Below are 18,820 nucleotides of genomic sequence, written 5' to 3' on the forward strand. Positions count from 1 at the left end.
ATCGGTGTTGCAACCGCAATTGTTTCCAATTTACATAGATGATTTGGAGTTGGAGGCCAAGTGTACTGTGTCAAAATTTGCAGATGACACTAAGATGAATGGCAGAGCAAAGTGTGCAGAGCCTGCAAAGTGATGTAAATAGTCTGTGAGTGGGCGAAGGTCTGGCAGATGGAGTACAATATTGGTACATACGAGGTCATCCATTTTGGTAGGAATAACAGCAAAATGGACTATTACTAAAATAGTAAAAAATTGGAACATGCTGCTGGATGTTCTTGTCCGTGAATCACAAAACGTTGGTTTGCAGATGCAGTGATAATTAAGGAGGCACATGGAATTTTGTCCTTCATTGTTTGAGGGATGAGTTTAAAAATAGCAAGGTTATGTTGTAGCTGATAAGGTACTGGTGAGGCCACACCAAGAGTACTGTGTATAGTTCTGGTCTCCTTCCTTGAGAAATGATATATTGGCACTGGAGGGGTTGCAGAGGAGATTCATTAAGTTGATTCCAGAGTTGAGAGGGTTGGCTTATGAGGAGAGACTGAGTAGACTGGGGCTATACTCATTGGAATTCAGAAGAATGAGGGAGAATCTTATAGAAACATACAAGATTATGAAGAGAATAGGTAAGATAGAAGCAGGGAAGTTGTTTCCACTGGCAGGTGAAACTAGAACTAGGGAGCATGGCCTCAAAATAAAGGGGAGCAGATTTAGGATTGTGTTGTGGAGGAACTTCTTCACACAAAGGATTTTGAATCTGTGGAATTCCTGCCCAGTGAAGCAGTTGAGGCTATCTCTTTGAATGGTTTTAAGGCAAGGATAGATACGCTATTGAACAGTAAAGGAATTAAGGGTTATGGTGAGCGGGCAAGTACGTGGAGCTGAGTCCATGAAAAAATCAACCATGATCTTATTGAATGGCAGAGCAGGCTCAAGGGGCCAGATGGCCTACTCTTGCTCCTAATTCTTATGTTTGTATTCCTACTTTCTCTGGGAATCTCTGTGTTACAGAGATGGTTTCTTTAATAGTGTCATCATCACTGCCATTTACTATCTCTATCTTCAGAGACAGCCTGATGAATGAATTTGGGGGATTGGTTGCATTCACAGTAGTGGAGGTGATTTATTCAATTGTAGATAGTCGTTGAATAGCTGGCAATTTTTTCAAACTCTATTTGCACTTAGCAGAATAGAGAATGTTTCAGCAATCATTTCGGCACTCTACTGCTTTCTTAACTGGCTAATTCCTTCACAATTTTTACAGTTATTGAAAATATGCAGAGATTAACACTCTTAAATCAGTGAAAAAGCAACTATTTTTATAGATAAGGTTCACAATAAAATGAAAAGGCTGCTGTTATAAAGGCTTGACCCCATGACCTTCAGACCGCAGGATGAGAATGCTACCATTGATTCAATCTATTAGAATTAGTATATTTAAATGAAAAGAACAAATCATACACAGCTTGTTAAAAGTATTTATCCTCATTCCACAAGTGTGTGCAGTAGCCAAACGTAGCCCTATCTGTGAGGTATAAATCCAATTGAATGTTTTTGCTACCGTGTGCACTTGAGAAATCTGCTCAATAAAAATGAACGTTTAGATTCTCTCACATTTTAGATCAAGGGTAAAATTGTTATGCCACAACAAAAGCAAAAAGGCTACAGATACTGAAAATCTGAAATAAAACCAGAAAATGCTGAAAACGCTTAATACTTCACCTCTCCACAGATACTGCCAGAAGTTAACATTCTGCCAAAAGGTGCTTAATCTTTTGTCAGCAGTGACTCCCGCCTCTGTTCTGAGTCCCAGTCCAAGTGTTGAGCATCGAAATGAAGGCTGACACTCCAGTGCAGTGCTGACAAAGTGCTGTCAGGGGTGCACTCACTGGGATGAGAGATTAAACCAGACAATGGGCTGCCCTTCTCCTTGGCACCCTGGCAAGTATTTATCCCTTGACCATCATAATAAAAGTGGATGATCTGGCCACTGACACATTCTGTTTGTGGGATCTTGCTGTGTGCAAGTTGGCTGCCTATAATTCAGAAGTGCTTAACTAGATATAAAGCACACTGGGACATCCAGCCATTGTGAAAGGCACTTTATAAAAACAACCTTTTTGTACCTTTTTTCTTTCTTCCCACTGATGCTACCAGACCTCCTGAGTATTTCCTGAATTTTCTGGAGTTTTTAAAATGTATTATTCATCATGCTAGCTGTGTCTTCATTCGTGCTGAAGCAAAACTAGACATTGTAAGATTTTCAAACTTAAGAAAAAAAATAAGAATTTAAAACTGCAGATGATATGTTGATTTTGAGCACATGGTCAACTAAAGTGTTTGAACATTGGAGTATCCCATACAAAAAGCCATCAATACAATGCCACGTCAGTTGGGAACAAAAATGTCATCCAATTAACGAGGAGCCGAATCTATGGATAAAACCTTGAGAAAAGCATTAATGATTAATGATTTTATATTCATTAGAAATATAAAAGCAAATTACTGTGGGTGCTGGAATCTGAAACCAAAAGAGCTTTGACAAAGAGTCATCTGGACTTGAAAAATCAGCTCTTTTCTCTCCTTACAGATGCTGCTAGAGCTGCTGAGATTTTCCAGCATTTCCTCTTTTGGACTCATTAGAAATATCCAGGTTTTGCATTCAAACGTGCCGAAATAGAGAGAAGCATTTGCAGCTTCATATCAGGCTACCATAAGCTCACTTGTCGGGGAACTGCTAAAACAAATACACGTCCAGTGCTGTATGTTTACTGAGATGACTTAATGCTTAATAGTACTCGATCCGACAGAAGTCCTGACCTGACCTGTACCTTCCCTGTGGTTTCACAACTCAGTCATGGAACTTGTGCTGTATGGAATGGTGGGAGCAGCCACCAGTCTTACATTAGACCAACCATTTAGAAAAGCAATGGCAGTGAACAGGACTAGCAAACCAGCAAATAATTTTCCAGCTCTGAAGAAAACTGTGCCCCTGCCTCAAATGCTGTCCTGAATTCAATTCTTCTAACAGCTTGATGATTGCGGTCAGATGCACTTCTGATGAATCAATTTTGGAACTAAATAGAATAAAAGGAGTGAAACTGCATTAAATTTAGCTTTAGAATTTCTTTCAGCCTTTTAGGAGTGAAGGGGCAGGCCACAAGACCCCATCACCTTTGGTCAGCATTGAAAGAAACATTTTTTTAATAGCACAAACTACTGAATAATGTGTACAATTACTTGTTACTCTTAAAAAGACCTGCATCTGTTTCACTGTGTCGTAAAACCAGAATGTAAACTAGTATTAGAAAAGGATTTGTTGCATTTGGATATGTTTTAATCTAATTAAGCGTTGCAGCTCTAAGACAAGCTTCAAAACACTGATAAATGGAAAAAGTTAAATCAATTTTTGGTGACTGTTAAATAAGGTCATTTGTTTGATTAAGCTGTAGTATAGTGATTCTTAATGTGATAGAAAATAAAGTGACAAGAACATTTTTTCCAAACTTTATTTTGTTTATCCAGATACTACTTCAGGGCAAAAATCCAGGGATCGGATGGGAATATGCCTTGCCAAAATCATCGCCTGAGAATAAAATGGGTCCAAAGCACAATTACACATGGGCTATTGTTCGTTCTGAATGCTCAGCTTCTTGTGGAGGAGGTAATGTTTCCTTGTAGAATCACTTGACATGAATGTACAAAACTCTTAGGTGAACCTTTCCCATCATCAGTTAGTGGAAGATGTGACTTGTGCATCTTCCTGTTGAAAGGAACATTTGTTAATCTATTACCTCAGAATAAGGGGGATTAGCTGTTGGCCTCAAGGCTGTGCAGATGAAAAGGAAAAAGGCTGAATAAACAGGGTGGGTTTTCTGAATATAAGTAGGTAGCCCTAAGAACAATGGACACATGTTTCAGTTTATTCAATAATATCCTTCAGATTTTCCCTTGCTATTTGGGTGTTTCATCTACTACTTCCTTCCCCTGGAATTCAGTATATTTTGACTTTGTTTCACTGCTGAAAGATATGGCAAATGGATTAAATAGGTAGAGTGCTAGGCAGTCTGGAACATGAATACTGACGTAAACCAGTTGGGCCAAATGGCCTATTTCTGTATTGTAAACTCGGTTATTCAATGCTATAGCTAAATATCAACATGCCTGGAATTCCTTAACATACAAAGGTTGCCCTCTGCTTATTAGTTATCTAGGTTGATATGCAATATATGGTGGCATAGTGATTGGCACTGCTGCCTCAGCACCAGGATTTGACTCCCGTCGTGGGGGGTGGTGGGTCTACATGTTCTCCCGTATCTGCCTGGGTTTCCTCTGGGTGCTCTGGTATCCCTCCACCGATGTGCTGGTTAGGTGCACTGGCCATGTTAAAATTCTAGCTTAGTGTACCCAAACAGGCGCTGGAGTGCGGAGACTGGAGGATTTTCACAGTAACTTCATTGCAGTGTTAATGTAATCCTAATTGTGACTAATAAACAAATGTTAGAAATTTAAACTTCACTTATTCTATCCTAAAATGTCTTTAACGTTGTATTCACAACTTGTTTCCCTTTGTAATCCATTACATTTCTACCCTCTGAAGATGAATAATATGGATTTAAAACATGGATGGGATTTTTCCACACTTTCCCATCCTTTGTAATAAACAGGACCAACACCCCTCCCCACCCCCCACACCACATGTATATATAGAGTTTCCCCATGCCCAGGTAACTAACATCTCCAATGAGCACGGGGAAACCCCTCCCCTGGCAATAGAGCTGCCAGAGGAGACAGAGCCAGGGGGCAGTGCTAGGGGTATTCTCACAGAATTTTGTAGTCACTTCAATGTTTGTGGGTGCAAAATCTTGGTTGGTAACTCTGTTTCTCTCTCTCCCAGATGCTGCCAGACCTGCTATGTTCATCTAGCATTTTCTGTTTTTGTTCTTTTTGTTTGCTGAACGGGTTGCAATCACCATTATACATTAATTCCATTTATATTTTAACTATTTCACTTCAGATTTGCTTCTATGGGAGCAAACACAATTTCTGTGTGTATGTGGACAATAGCACATGTGTTTTATTGATACTTCCCCATTCTCTAAACATACAGAATGTAATGCATAGATTGATGAGGCGACAGACATGCGCACAACCTATATTGCTTTACTTCAATTTAATTAATAATTCCAGTGAAAATTGTGTTAGGAATGCAAAAGGTTTTTTTGAGTCCCAGTGGGTAATTTAGAATTGTATCATTCTAAAAACTGGTTGCAACTATGAAGGAAAATTTGTACAAGTAACATTTTAAGTTATATATTTGTCAGGAAAAAATGCAATTCCTTGCAAAACCAGAGGGGAGTGATTATAATACCGAGCAGGTATATATGTAAGCCTCCATTATGAGGTTCACAAAACATTACAATACTTTTACACTGGATTTGTGAAATATCTGGAGAAACCGCAAACACAACAACGTTACAGCAGAATCGAGTGACTCACAAAAATTCAATCTTTACACTAGTAGAAATGGGGAGGCAATATATGGCCACTGGAAATAATTTGTAAGAATGTTTCTGAGAGCAACAGTCAAGTAAATTTTGAAGCATTGTTCGAGCCAGCACCAGTACTCTACAAGAGCAGTTCAGCTAGCCTCATTTAACCAGCTTTTCCCTTCAGCTTGCAAAAATTTTATCTTCGTGTATGAATTAATTCCCTTTGAAGCCATGGTTGAATCTGCCTCCACCATTCTTTAAGGCAGTACATCCCAGAATCTAACTCGCAACATGTCACCATTAGTTCTTTAGCCAATCATCTTCAATCAGATGCCTCTAGTTCTCAACCCGCCTGCCAATGAGAACAATTTCTCTTTCTGCCTGTCGAGATGCCTTATAATTTTGAACACTTCGTCAAATCTCCTCTCAACCTTCTCCAGGAATAAAAAACTCCCATCTTCTCCAATCAATCTTCCTAAGTGAAGTCCCTTATTCCTTCAACAATTCTCAATCTTTTTCCGCATCTTCTAAAGCTTTCACATCTTTACTAAAATGTGAGGTGTCCAGAGTGGACACAGTCATCCAGTTGAGGCTGAACCAGTGTTTTTAAAAGGTTCATCATTTCCTTTTTTGTGTGTGCTTCTACAAGTGCGTTTTAAACCTGCCATTCCGCCTTGCACGATTTGGCAGATAAGCCCACATGTTTCTCTTTTGTTACACACCTTTAAAATTTTATTGATTATTTTCACCAACATTCTCTGGCCTCCCTGCTCTGTTTTTCTTGGTGGGAAGTAGCACATCACTGGCCAGTGGTGGGACTTCTGGGCCCATTGCTATCGATAGGCTTTCCTGCCCAACGCCACCGGGAAGTATGCAGGGTGGGGGCTGCATCATCAGCAAATCCCACTGGTGTGAAGAAACAGAATTTTACATCCAAAAATGGGACTGTTTCAATCTGGGGGAAACGCAATATCCAGCGTGATGATACCGGGTCACAAACCTGACATCATCATGCCAGTCAGCAATAAAATGGTGGGTGGATAACCTCCAAAATCGGGACCCTGTCTACCATTTTGAAATGAACAATTAACAATAGTTTAAGTCTGTTAATAGTCCAATGAATCTCAAAAAAACGACCCAGATGTCATAATAGACTGGTATGGGGGGGGTAACGTATTAGCAAGAATGATGATTGACTAACTAACAGGAAACAGAGTTGGCAGAAATGGGTCTTTTTCTGGATGGCAATGTGTAACAAGTGGTGTGTCACAGGGATCAGGCTTGGAAAGTAAATTGTGAAGCGGGCATAAGAAGGCTACAAAGGACATAGGTTAAATAGGTGGACAAAATTCTGACAAATGGAGTATAATGTGAGAAAATTAACTGATATTGTGTTCACAGACAAGTTTCCCAACCCACAAAAACTGAAATGATGACCACCTGTGCTGACAAGGGCGTACAGCAACCCCCCCACCCCCCAAACGTACCCAAGGTCCCCTTCAGGCACTGGGCAGTTTCAATGGTGCACTGCCCCCTAGTACCCAGGCACTGACACCCTGGCCTGATGCCAGTGGGGTCATGAAGGTAAGTCATGTCTCCCTCTGCCTCCACCAGGCTGCAGAGGGAGGACCCCCAAAAGTCCTAGAGTTTATGTGGGCTTGGGCTGGGGGCAAGAGACCCTCAGGATGAGGGTCTCGTGGCTGGACTTCTCCTTTTAGCCTTGGAAAAGGTATTGTTCAGTTTCAGGATGGTGAATTCAGACATCATCTTGGGGTAAGATATTAATTATTTTCTCTGTACTCTAAAACTTTTGTTGTTCTCTGGTCATCTTAATCTCCATACCCATCGGATAGTGGGAGATTTCCAAATCACCACCACACTCCATTCAGCAAAAGGGATTCCCGTTTCTCTCTAGGAAACTGCAAGTGTGAACAATCCCTTTCAAGTCCTCTGACTGACAGACGTCACTGTCTTTCACTGGGGCAGGGAGGGGAATTCCCTTCTCCATAGCTGTTCACTCAGCCCTGTTATTTTAATGCAGCATGTATTTCAAGTCTCTGAGCTTTCACAGAGAGCTAAAAGCCTTTGAGATTCCTTCAAACGCTTTGAAAAACCTTTGTTTCCATTCAATTTCAGTCCAGTCTTTTTAACTCTCCACTGACAATGATTTTTACTCAGCATGCAGTCAGCTGCATTTCCCTTCATGTTTGAATGCATCTCAAGTACCCACATTGTACCTAACTGCAATGTTTACACAAAAAGAGGAACTGAAAAGTACTTGGCTGTTTTGAACTTTCCTCCAGTTGCTTGCGGTCATTTAAGACAGATGAGGAAAACCTTTTTCTCTCTAAGGGTTAAGAGTCCCTGGAACACTCTTCCTCAAAAGTCAGTTGAAGCAGAGTCTTTGAATATATTTAAGGCAGAACTAGATAGATTCTTGATCAGTAAGGGGGTGAAAGGTTACTGGGGTAATCAGGAAGCTGGGGTAAAAGTTACAAGCTGATGAACCATGATCTTAGAAACATAGAAAATAGAAGCAGGAGTAGGCCATTCAGCTCTTTGAGACTGTTCCGCCATTCATTATGACCATGGCTGATCATCAAATTCGATATCCTGATCCTGCCTTCCCCCTCTCCCCCATATCCCTTAATTCTTTCAACACTAAGAGCTATATCTAATTTCTTCTTGAAATCAGGCAATATTTTGGCCTGAACTTCATTCTGTGGTAATGAATTCCACAGATTCACCATTCCTTGGGTGAAGAAATTTCTCTTCACCACAGCCTTAAAAGGTTTACCCCTTATCCTCAAACTATGACCCTGGTTCTGGACTCCTCCACCATCAGGAACATTCTTTCTGAATTGACCCTGTCTAATCTTGTCTTATTGAATGGTGGAGCAGGCTTGGCGGGGGGACACATTATCTACTCATGCTCTTAATTCATATGTATACTATATATGTATGTGCTGTGCATCGTGATGCTTCACACTGTCCAGCAGCACACAAGAGAATACCCAATGGAGGCTTCCCAATAGCTCCTATGTACATCTCCATAATGGACCCTCACTCACACTTGCAGATATTAAAAGGCCATTTTCTGTACTGACCCCATGTCCTTTGGATGGCCCCAAAGCCACTGATTTCAGCTATGACCAGTCAGTTTTAGTCAGGTTGTGAGGGCTCTTCTTTCTATCAGTAAGAATGAGGATTGCTCACCTGACAGGAAGACTCACAAGGAGTCATCATCAGACTTTGGTGCTGTGCCATCCAATGCTTTCTGCCTCCCAATTCAGCTGGCTTGTTTCTGTCAACCATTAACACAGTTAACACCCTGAGCTCCATATCTCCCAAAACACATGAAATTCAGCAGGATTATGGTTCAACTAAATGCAAAGGATTTGCGATCCCTCCTGAAGATCAAGCAGGCTTCTCATCAATAAAAACTGTTGTAAGTAAAGAGTATTTTTCACTCACTGCTGGCAATGTTTCCAAATATTTACATTCAGCAGAGAAATCTTCTTCCTTTCTTCCAACAGTAATCCCTGATGCACCTGACACAGTCCTGTGCCAGGGATCCCTTTAAATGAGTAGTCATGGCCTCTCACTTCAGTGTCCTAATGTCCCATCTTCAATGGCTCATTGGGCAAGCAACCCATCTTCTGTTGGCCAGCGACCATCTACTGGCTGCTTCCTGGGAGCCAGCAAGCCATGTACGTCTGGATTGGATTCACACCCACTGCAAAGATGGAAACTTTAGTCCAGGTCCTGCATGATCCACCTCATTCCCCAGAACCAGATACCGCAAATTAGCAATACTTCCTTCCTCGTCACAGAATCACTACAATGCAGAAGGACACCGTTCAGCCCATCATGTCTGCCTCAACTCTGAGCAATAGAGCCAATTCTAACACCCCTTCCCCCAAATGCCAATTCTCCATGAGCCTGCACATTCATCCTTTGCAAATAACTGTTGAATTCCTCAGTTGAACATGTCTCCACCACAGTCTCAGGCAGTGCATTCCAGGTCTTAATGCCCCACTGCACAAGTTACATATTACTTATGCTTCTTTTACAAATCATTTTAAATCTATGCCCTCTCTTTCTTGATCTTTTCATGAGCAGGAATAGTTTTTCCCTATCTACTTTCATGATTTGAATATCTCTGTCAAATCTCCTCTCAACCTTCTTTTCTCCAAGGAAAATAGTCCCAACTTCTCCAATATATCTTCATGTCAGAAATTCCTTATCACTGGAGTAATATTTGTAAATCGTTTCTTAACATCTTTCCTCAAGTGAGGTGCCCAGAATAAGATGCAATGCTCAAGTTGAAACCGAACTCGTGGCTTATTCAAGTTCCACGTAATCTCTTTGCTCTATGCTCCCTATTGAAAAAGCCGAGTTTGCTGTATGCTTTTTAACTGTTCTCTCAACCTGTCCTGCCACCTTTTTGAATCATGCACATATTCATCCAGGTCCCCCACTCCTGCACCTACTTTAGAGTTGTACTCTTCATTTTATATTGCCTCTTCATGTTCTTCCTACCAAAATGATCTGCCCATTCCACCAACTTAATTATGTCTTTTTGAAGTTCAACACTTCCCTCCTAACAGATCACAATGTTTGCCTTTTTCATATCATCAGCAAATTTTGAAATTGTGATCTGTACGTCAAGGCCTAGGTCATTACTATATATAAGGAAAAGGAAGATTTCCAACACTGAGAACTCCCCTTCAGATCTTCCTTTAACTGAAAAACATCCATTCACCACCATCCACTGTTTCTTATCCAAGTTGTCACTTTTAATTCCATGAGTTATAACATTTGCTCACAGGTCTATCATATTAATAATCCAACAAATGTCTTTTGAAGTCCATGCGTAACACATCAAAAATGTCACTGCCAGAAACCCTTGCTGTCACCCCTTTAAAAAGCTCCAGCAAGTTAGTTTAAGAAATCCATGCTGGCTTTACTTAATTAACCTACTTTTGACCAAGTGATTATTAATTTTGTTCCAGATGAAGTTGCCTGAAGTTCAACTGAATGGCCTGTAGTTGCTTGGCTTATCTTTGTGTCTTTTTTTGAATGAAGTGTAACAGTTGCGATTTGCCGGCCCTCTGGCACCTCTCTTGAGATTACAGGAGACTGAAAAATGATGGCCGATACTTCCATAATTTCCACTGGGCTGGTAATGTGCTAATCAAGTAATTCTCCCAAGCACATAACAAAAACTCTTCCCCTCCTCGTTCCTTTACACAATTACTACCCCAGCCTCTATTAGGTCAATTCAAATCCCACATTATCATTAGCCAATGGTTTTTGCACCCCCTTGAATTTCCCTGCAAAATTTCATCTCTCTCTCTGATTATTGCTGGCTGTAGTGCACCCTGTAGTGTTATGACCCTTCTGTTGTTCCTTAACGTTAAGCATATATACTCTGTCCTTATCTGTCCAGGACCTCCATTCTCCCAAGCACTGTATTTTTCTCTTCAATTAACACTCCTATCTTGCCTGAACACCTTATATGTAGAAATATTTGTCACCCAATCCTGGACTTTCTTGAACCAATTCTCTGGTAGCCCCACAACATGATTTTCATCTGGCTTTCTGCACCCATAGCTCAAACACGTCATGCAATCACACAAGTGCATTTGGGCCTTATCTTATGCCCTCTTAGTCTGATCCCACCTGATATCCTACTATTTCTCATCCAAGTGTTTTTTGTCTTTATTTCCATTTCTAATGCCACATGCTAGTACGCACCCCCCTGCCAAACTGCCCCAAAAAGCATCAGCCCCAGCTTTGTTAAGCGTTATTTGTGAGAGTGTACAACATGATTATAAATAGCATTAATCTCCTAGGTAGGTTGTTATTCATAAAATGATTGTTTTTTTTTAAACACAGGACTTTGTGCATAATAAGGTACAAATGGTGTCTACAGTAGGATTTTATTTCCAAGTAACAAAAAGGAGATTTGTGTGGTCGATGGTAATAAAACTTCTAACTGTAGCTGTGATGGCTTTAATTGATTTTTGCTGGATCATTTCACATCTTGTATGATTTAAAACAGCTGTTAGCATTTATGGTTTCAGAAAAGAAATGAGGTTTAATATGAACTTTTAGACAAAAATTTATTATTGTAGAGGAAGGAAAGGATTATACTTTAATGTTTTGTAGGAGTAAAAGAAACGACAGGCTTCATTACAATAAATGGGATTATAAACCATTACTTTAGGCATTGGCTTACTTCCCAATATAAAGCATTCTTCTTCTGGTGGGTATTCTGCACAGGTTGCTGTAAATCCATTAGTGCTCAGTACTCTGTTCTTTAATTTTACCCAACACAGCAGGTCAATATAATTTTTGTACACAAACTTTTATTTTCTGGTCAATTGAAATCCCAGGAGACTGCTATAGCAGCACAGCATGCAGGCCTCTCTCACTCTGCCGCCACTAAGGCAACACCTGACAGAGACACTGGCTAGATTTATAAGCATATACTCCACACCTGGAGATGCACCATCTCCAGACATCATCTTGCCTCTTCCGTATTTCCCTTGGGTCTAGTGGGGAAACAATGAAGGCAATTAAGATCCTGTGCAGTCCTGAATTCATTCTTTTACAGGCATTACGCTGGCTCCATGCTGTGTCTGCACCTCACTGGGTTGAAGAAGTTATGTGCACAATCGGAACTGACTTGATAGTAAGATTGAATTCCAGAGCTAGTACTGACAGAAGCAATCCCAATCAGCTTGAATTCACTAAATTAGCTGATGACTGAAACTTTGCCCAACAATTATCAAGATTCCACCAAGGGTAATCTTGCCATGCCTGTGAGACTTGACCATTCCATGTGAATGACGTATGCTGCAGTTATTTGGAACTTTTTGGAGGTACTGCAGCTTTCTGCACCCCACCGGCTGCCATAATAGGGGATCTTCTTCTGTGCAATCTTCTCCACAGGCACGTGCAGTCACATGGATGGACACAGAGCAGCACTTTGAAAGAGCCAATGTAATGAGCACAGATTGTAAAGGGTCAGCTTCCACAATTTCTCTCAATGACAGTGCCTAAGAATGCTTGGGCTCTCACAACAGGCCATCATAGACGTTGGCGTTTTTTTTTGAAAGTAGGTCCCCATCCTAGAGGAGCAGAAAACCTCACGTTGCCTTTACTGTCAAGATGACCACAATCTCAATGTCTTCACATTTGGGTTCTCCCAGGGATTTGCTGAATACGTTATAGGACCTCACATCTCAGAGCCACAGCTGCATCAGCCGGATCAATGATACTTTGTTTGCAAATCCTTCCAATTCTATCAATTTTGACATCGAATAATGCTAGTCAAACCCAGAGAGCTATCAGCTTTGCTTTGCTCACAAGATTTCCAAAGCTCCAGAGGGTGACTAATTGCACTTGTGACAAACAAGGTGCTAATAGACCAACTAGGTGTCTTCATTAATCAGAATGACTTCCGTTGCCTTAACATGCAGCTGGTCTGTGACCACTGCAAGAGCACAAGGGAAATCTGTGGCATGCATTCAGGGAACATCCTTAGGCAGCCTTGGGTCCCACAGGTGTTGTCTCCATCAGACCACCTCAGCTCCAAAGAGACAAGGTCTGGCTGATGGTCCAAATGAGGATTTGGACGTGCTCGTCAATATACCCAGCTCCCGGGTCGTTATTCTTCTATAGCCTTTGCCACATGGTGGGCTGAGAGGACTGGAGTTGGTGCCAGTGGAAGATGAGGGCACTCGGAGGAGGAGGAAAAGCCTGATGTGCTTGTGATTATACAACAATTGAAAATCCACCTGTCAGAGATGCTCATGATGGACTCATTTAGGTTTGCTTCACATGAAAAGCGTGCTTGCAGAATCACAAGCTTTTCATCAAGAGCCATGTGCAATCTTCCCCTCCCCCTTCATGAGATAGCCCCCTCCCCCCACCCTCTCAACAATCTACTCCCAACTATCACCCAGACTTCAGCCAAGCTGATCATTCCATTTACCGGAATTAAACTGACCAAGGTAAATGAGAAACGAGGTTGGGGATGTGGGTGCAACAAGGTAAAGGGAATGAGTAGTTCACGTAAACTCATTCTTCCATTGTAATAAAGAGCATTAAAGGAATATTGTTATAAACACCCAAATTAATCCCTTTGAGGAACTAAGGCATCTTTCCCTTACACAGTGTGTTATTCTTATGGATTTAGTTGAACTGGAATTAGACTGCTCTTTCCTCTGCTCTGACAAATGAAATGCTTGTCGTGGGTGTACTCTTTCTGAGGTGCTTTGAGAGTCCCAGCAAAGACCGTCTCACTCACACCTGTGCAGGGGTAAACTCTGTTATCAAGTGTGGGATCTGTCTGGGGTGGGGATTGGGTGGATGAGCTGAGAAATGGGACATCTGTGGTTGGAATTCAGGGAACATCCTTAGGCAGCCTTGGGTCCCACAGGTGTTGTCTCCAACAGACCACCTCAGCTCCAAAGAGACAAGATCTGGCTGATGGTCCCAGTAAAAAGAGCTTCCACTACCACGTGCTCTTTCTCCATCTTCCCCCTCACAACCCACTGCCTTCAGGGTGGCCATGGCTACAGATCCACTCTTGGCTCCCTGACTCTTCCAGGAGTTCTGGGCTTTCTTGATCAGAGTGAGAGAAGTGAAGTGAGTGCTGAGAATGGAGGATGAAGATTTGAGGAAAATAGCTGTGAAGAATGTGAGAGAGAGGATGAGCTTGCGCATGAGTAGTGTCTGCTATGATGGAAGCTTTGCGGAAGATCTGGAAAGAAAATAATGTGGTCAGAATGTGGTTCAGGAGAATGCTGGAGAAAGCGATGGTTACCAGCTGAGAATTGTAGGACACTCACCTTGCCAATCCTCATGAGATACTTAAATACTTTTTGGTACTGCATCGAGGTCCTGGACACCACACTTTAGCTGCTCACTGTTTCTGCTGTTTGCAGCATGCCTGCTTGCTGAGGCTATTTAGCATTGACCTACTTGGTGAAGAAAACTCTTCTTCTTGCCCTGACCATGCCTGTTACGTTTAGTGATTTTTTTTGTACTTGGAATATGTGACTTTTTTATGCCAACCAAATTAAACAAAGTCAAGGACAAAGCAAGAAAGGCAGCCCTCAAAATGATGAGACCCACCCAACCCAAAAAAACAAAGCAGGAAAGAAACTTCAAACATTAAATCAAAATATGACTACAGGGGTCAGTAATACACCTCAGTCGCTACGGTGCCCGATGAGTACGGAAGGCCTTGATGGTGCCCTCATACACCATATGGTCCCTCTCCAGGAACACACGGTCATGAATATAGCCACAGTAGGGGGTAGACAGTCAGGTTGAACAACTATGTGACTTCACCGGTCAAAGCAATAGTGAATACTGGTATCTCAATTAATACAGTTTGCAGACTCTTGTCATTGCATCATCCAATGGTACACATTTCAAAAATAACTAAAGTATTTGCTCTGTAGAATGATAAGTTTTCTTCCATTGTAAGCATAGAATGGGTTCTGTCAGCTATAAAATAAACCTGGATATGATAATGATCATTATGCTAAAGTTTTAGGAAGAACAAATCTTAAATTGCATGCCTCCTTTAGAATTCCCTTGTTGCTATGCTGGTCCAGTGCAAGAGATGTGAAGAATAATAAATTGAGCTGTGCCTCATCTATTCATTTCTTGAAATCACCAACTCTGAGACTTTGCAAACTTACTGGCTGCAATTTCACTTTGAAGCATTTGTGGTATACTCTGGACTTCAAAAAATACTGTTGAAACCTCCTAATTCATTACAGTTGACTGAAGAATCAGACCTCAGCGACAACCAATTCGGCTTTCATTCAAAACAAAGTGTGTGCAGATTGAGGGAGAGCAAAAATAGAAAAGGAAGTGCAGAGAAATGAACAAAAAACAGGAGAGAGAAAAGTAGTGAGAGTGTGGTTAAGAAAAATAACAAAATGTGCTGGCCTTTCAGTGCTAAATGACTGAATGCAGCAAATGAAAGCATTTATGTTCCTTTTTTTGTTTTGTAATAAAGATTACTTTGGTTAAATTTAAAACTACTCCATTCACCTTTTGAGGATGGTCTTCAGCTCTTGAATGGAAATCATCTTATTGACAAAGAAAAAGTTCAGATTCCTTGGTGGCTTTTGAATTTTTCTGACCCATTAATATATTCATCAAGTTCACTGGTGAACCAGAGTGAAAATAGTGTCTCCAAGAGAAAATAAATCACTGATCAGCAGCTTAGCATTTATTGCTGTTATTATCCATTCGGTATAACTTGCACCTGTCGATGCCCTTCACGTTCACAACAACCAGACAAATCGCCTCAGCGTTTATGATTGTTAGCCTGGCTTTTCCATCCCTATTCATATGGATATCATTAAGGTTATGTCGCTGTGCGGTCTGATTTGGGGAGATTTCTCATTCTTTACAACGCAAATTCAAATGAACCAGGGGTTGGCTGTTGTGTGTGTGTGTTTTGTTTGAAAGGTCTCTTGCATATTTACCAAAGAATAGCTTTCCCACAGGGTTCAAGTGTAGTATTACTGCACTTTACTGTGACTAAGGTCAGAAATGGTTTCTTTGTGATACAGAAGTAGCCAGGGTAAGATGGCTTATTGATCAAGTTTATGTACAACTTTGTTCATTCATGTTTTATAGAGCTCTATTTAGGCTCATTTGTCTCACAAAACACATTATTGACTGTGGGGGTGGGGTGGAGGATTCAGCTACTGCCTCTCAAACAAAGAGCAACATGAAATACACAGCAATCAGTTCTGAGGTCCAAATTTGCAAGTGATATATTATCTGTGTGACATGCAAGCGAAGTAGAACTGATGGATAGTCGAAGTAGATTAACTTTGACCAAGGATATCAGGAATGGCTGTCAGGAGAATAGAAATCTGCTTTAGTCCATGAAGGACCATAAGCATCTCTTCATCAGAGAGGGACAATTGGTTTTGTAGCTTGAGGGTCAACACTCCACATCAAGCATGGGACAAGGCAAGGAGATAACCCTGCATGAACCACCACAAGCAATATCAGGATTGAAATTAGCTGTTGGCATCATTCTGCATACACTGTCTTGCTCTCCAGCCATTGAGCTAACCAATCAAGAGGAAACTCAGGAGAAATCACTATTTTTTAATGGAAGATTCAATACAGTGTGATTTCTTTTTATTGAGAATGTTGTCAGAAAATTGAAAGGAAAAATTTGCAGAGGAAAGAGCAGGGGAGTCGAACAGATTGGATAGTTCTTACAAAGGAGATGGCCTAGGCACAAAGGGCTGAATGGCCCCCTTCTGTATTTTATAATGGAGTCTACACCATTAGTCTTTAATACAAACATGTTTGTTAATGATGACTATCACAGCAATAGAAAAAAGACCAAGTAGTCTGTGTTAGTCATGTTGTCCAGAATACTAGAAGACCCCCTCTGTTCCTTTACATATAGAGCCATTGATTTTTTTTTTACATCCATTTGAAAGGAAAGTTACACCTCAGTTTAACATCTCATCTGAAAGTTATCATTGCCACAAATGTAGTACTCCCATATATTGTCAGCTGGATTTGTGTTCAAGACTCTGTGTGGGACTTGAAGACAAGATCATCTGATTCAGAGATAAGAACACCAGGACAATAATGGCATTATCCCTATTTTACAGATCTGAATTTAGCTATCGCACAATGATCATTATCACTTTGATCGACATTAAGACCCCAATATCCTGATTCCAACTCTGACCAGCAAACCCAGCAAATTGAGCCAGACTTAACCTTCATCTGAACTTTCTAGGTAGTTGTTCTTGGATCTGTGTTCATGGCCATTGGAACATCTCTAAGAACCTAACCGTTGCTGTGTTGCCATCGCCTAACAAGGTTAAAGACAAATTCCTAATGGAAAATTGTGCGAGAGAGTCAGTCAACTCTTAAGGTCATTAATCTCCCTGCACTTCTTGGTGTTTGAGTAATTTATATAATATGTGCAAAAAGGATTAAAATATTAGCATTTCTTAAAACAATTCCAAGGCTACAAAGTACAATGTCGGAGTTTCTTTTCCTGGGAGGTGAGGCAGAGAACAAGGGGCAAATTGGGAGGGGCACATTGGGCACAAGGGGAGATTTGGAAAGTGAAAAAGGACAAGGTATTAATGTAGGGTACCGGAGATGATGATAACAAGAAGGTGAAAAGAAGGACAGAGCGTAGAAACATGAAAACATGCAAGAAATAATGGTCAGAGTAGTGAAAATGGCTATGACCTAACCGTGGGGTGAGGGCAATGTGGATGGGTTCAAGTAAAGGGAGATTTGGAAATCCAAAGATAGAAGTTGAGGCAATAGAGAAGTATATCAATGTGGGTAAAGACAAGCTGAGTGGGATTGGAGGGGGCAGACATATGTAGCAGGGAAAGCTACAACACATCTCTTTAACCAATCAGCATGAAGTATCTACACTGAGACACGGGCCACCAAGTTGGTCAGGAGATGGAAATGTGTGCACGCATTACATGCAAAATTAACACCCATTGCTTCAGATGTAAACAGCATGCAAACTTATTGCTTCTGAAACAATATTGTTGTAAGAAGATAATTTTCAAAAAAATATAAAGCAACCTTCTCCATAGCCTTCTGGGACATGAGCCCTCTGTGTACAGTCAGCACCAATTGGAGTTGAACTATTTTTATTACAATATAATAATGTAGATTTTCAAATATTGTATCTTGATGCAACACAAGCTGTACCTCTGGAAGAGCAACATAGAGTCTATAGCACAGAAACAGCAATTTTAGCCCATGTCATCTGTGCCAACATTTGTGCTCTATATGCTCTTCATTGAACCCTATTATATATCCTTCTATTGCTTTCTCCTTTACCGAACTTTCCGTTAAATCCATCTATGCTACCTCAACCATTCCTTGTGGTAGCATATTCCACGTTCTAACCACACTTTGGTAAATTTCTTACTGGATTTATTAGTCTTATATTTCTGTTCTTTAGCTTTGAACTTGCCACAAGTAGAAATATTTCCTCCATTTCTGCATTGCTAACCAACTTCTTAATCATAAAGGGTCAACAATTGGTGATGTTTAGGGCAGGGAGTCAAGATTCCTGACCTATCTCAGTACTTTGCTGTCGGTCTGAGCCGGTCCAGTGCCGTTGGCCTGAGCCGGTCCAGTTCCATGAGCTGCCTGAAGGCTCAGCAAAAAATCAAACAGCAGGTGCTGATCTTATGTGGTGCAGCCAACCTACACATCTTAAAAGACAGTCTGTCGTGTTCATATCAATAATGGCATATGAAGGAGGAATAATT

At 41.0% G+C, this 18,820-nt stretch overlaps 1 protein-coding gene across 1 annotated transcript in view; it reads left to right on the plus strand.

Moving 5' to 3' along the window:
• adamts16 (ADAM metallopeptidase with thrombospondin type 1 motif, 16) overlaps positions 1-18,820 on the plus strand; it is a 226,589-nt gene that overhangs the window by 170,742 nt on the left and 37,027 nt on the right. Inside the window, exon 17 of the mRNA XM_080216078.1 lies at positions 3,526-3,664. Within this exon, the coding sequence (XP_080072204.1) occupies positions 3,526-3,664 (139 nt within the window). The remainder of the gene's footprint in view (positions 1-3,525; positions 3,665-18,820) is intronic.

Source organism: Carcharhinus amblyrhynchos, chromosome 2, assembly GCF_965287045.1.
Source record: "Carcharhinus amblyrhynchos chromosome 2, sCarAmb.v2.hapA, whole genome shotgun sequence".
NCBI lineage: Eukaryota > Metazoa > Chordata > Chondrichthyes > Carcharhiniformes > Carcharhinidae > Carcharhinus > Carcharhinus amblyrhynchos.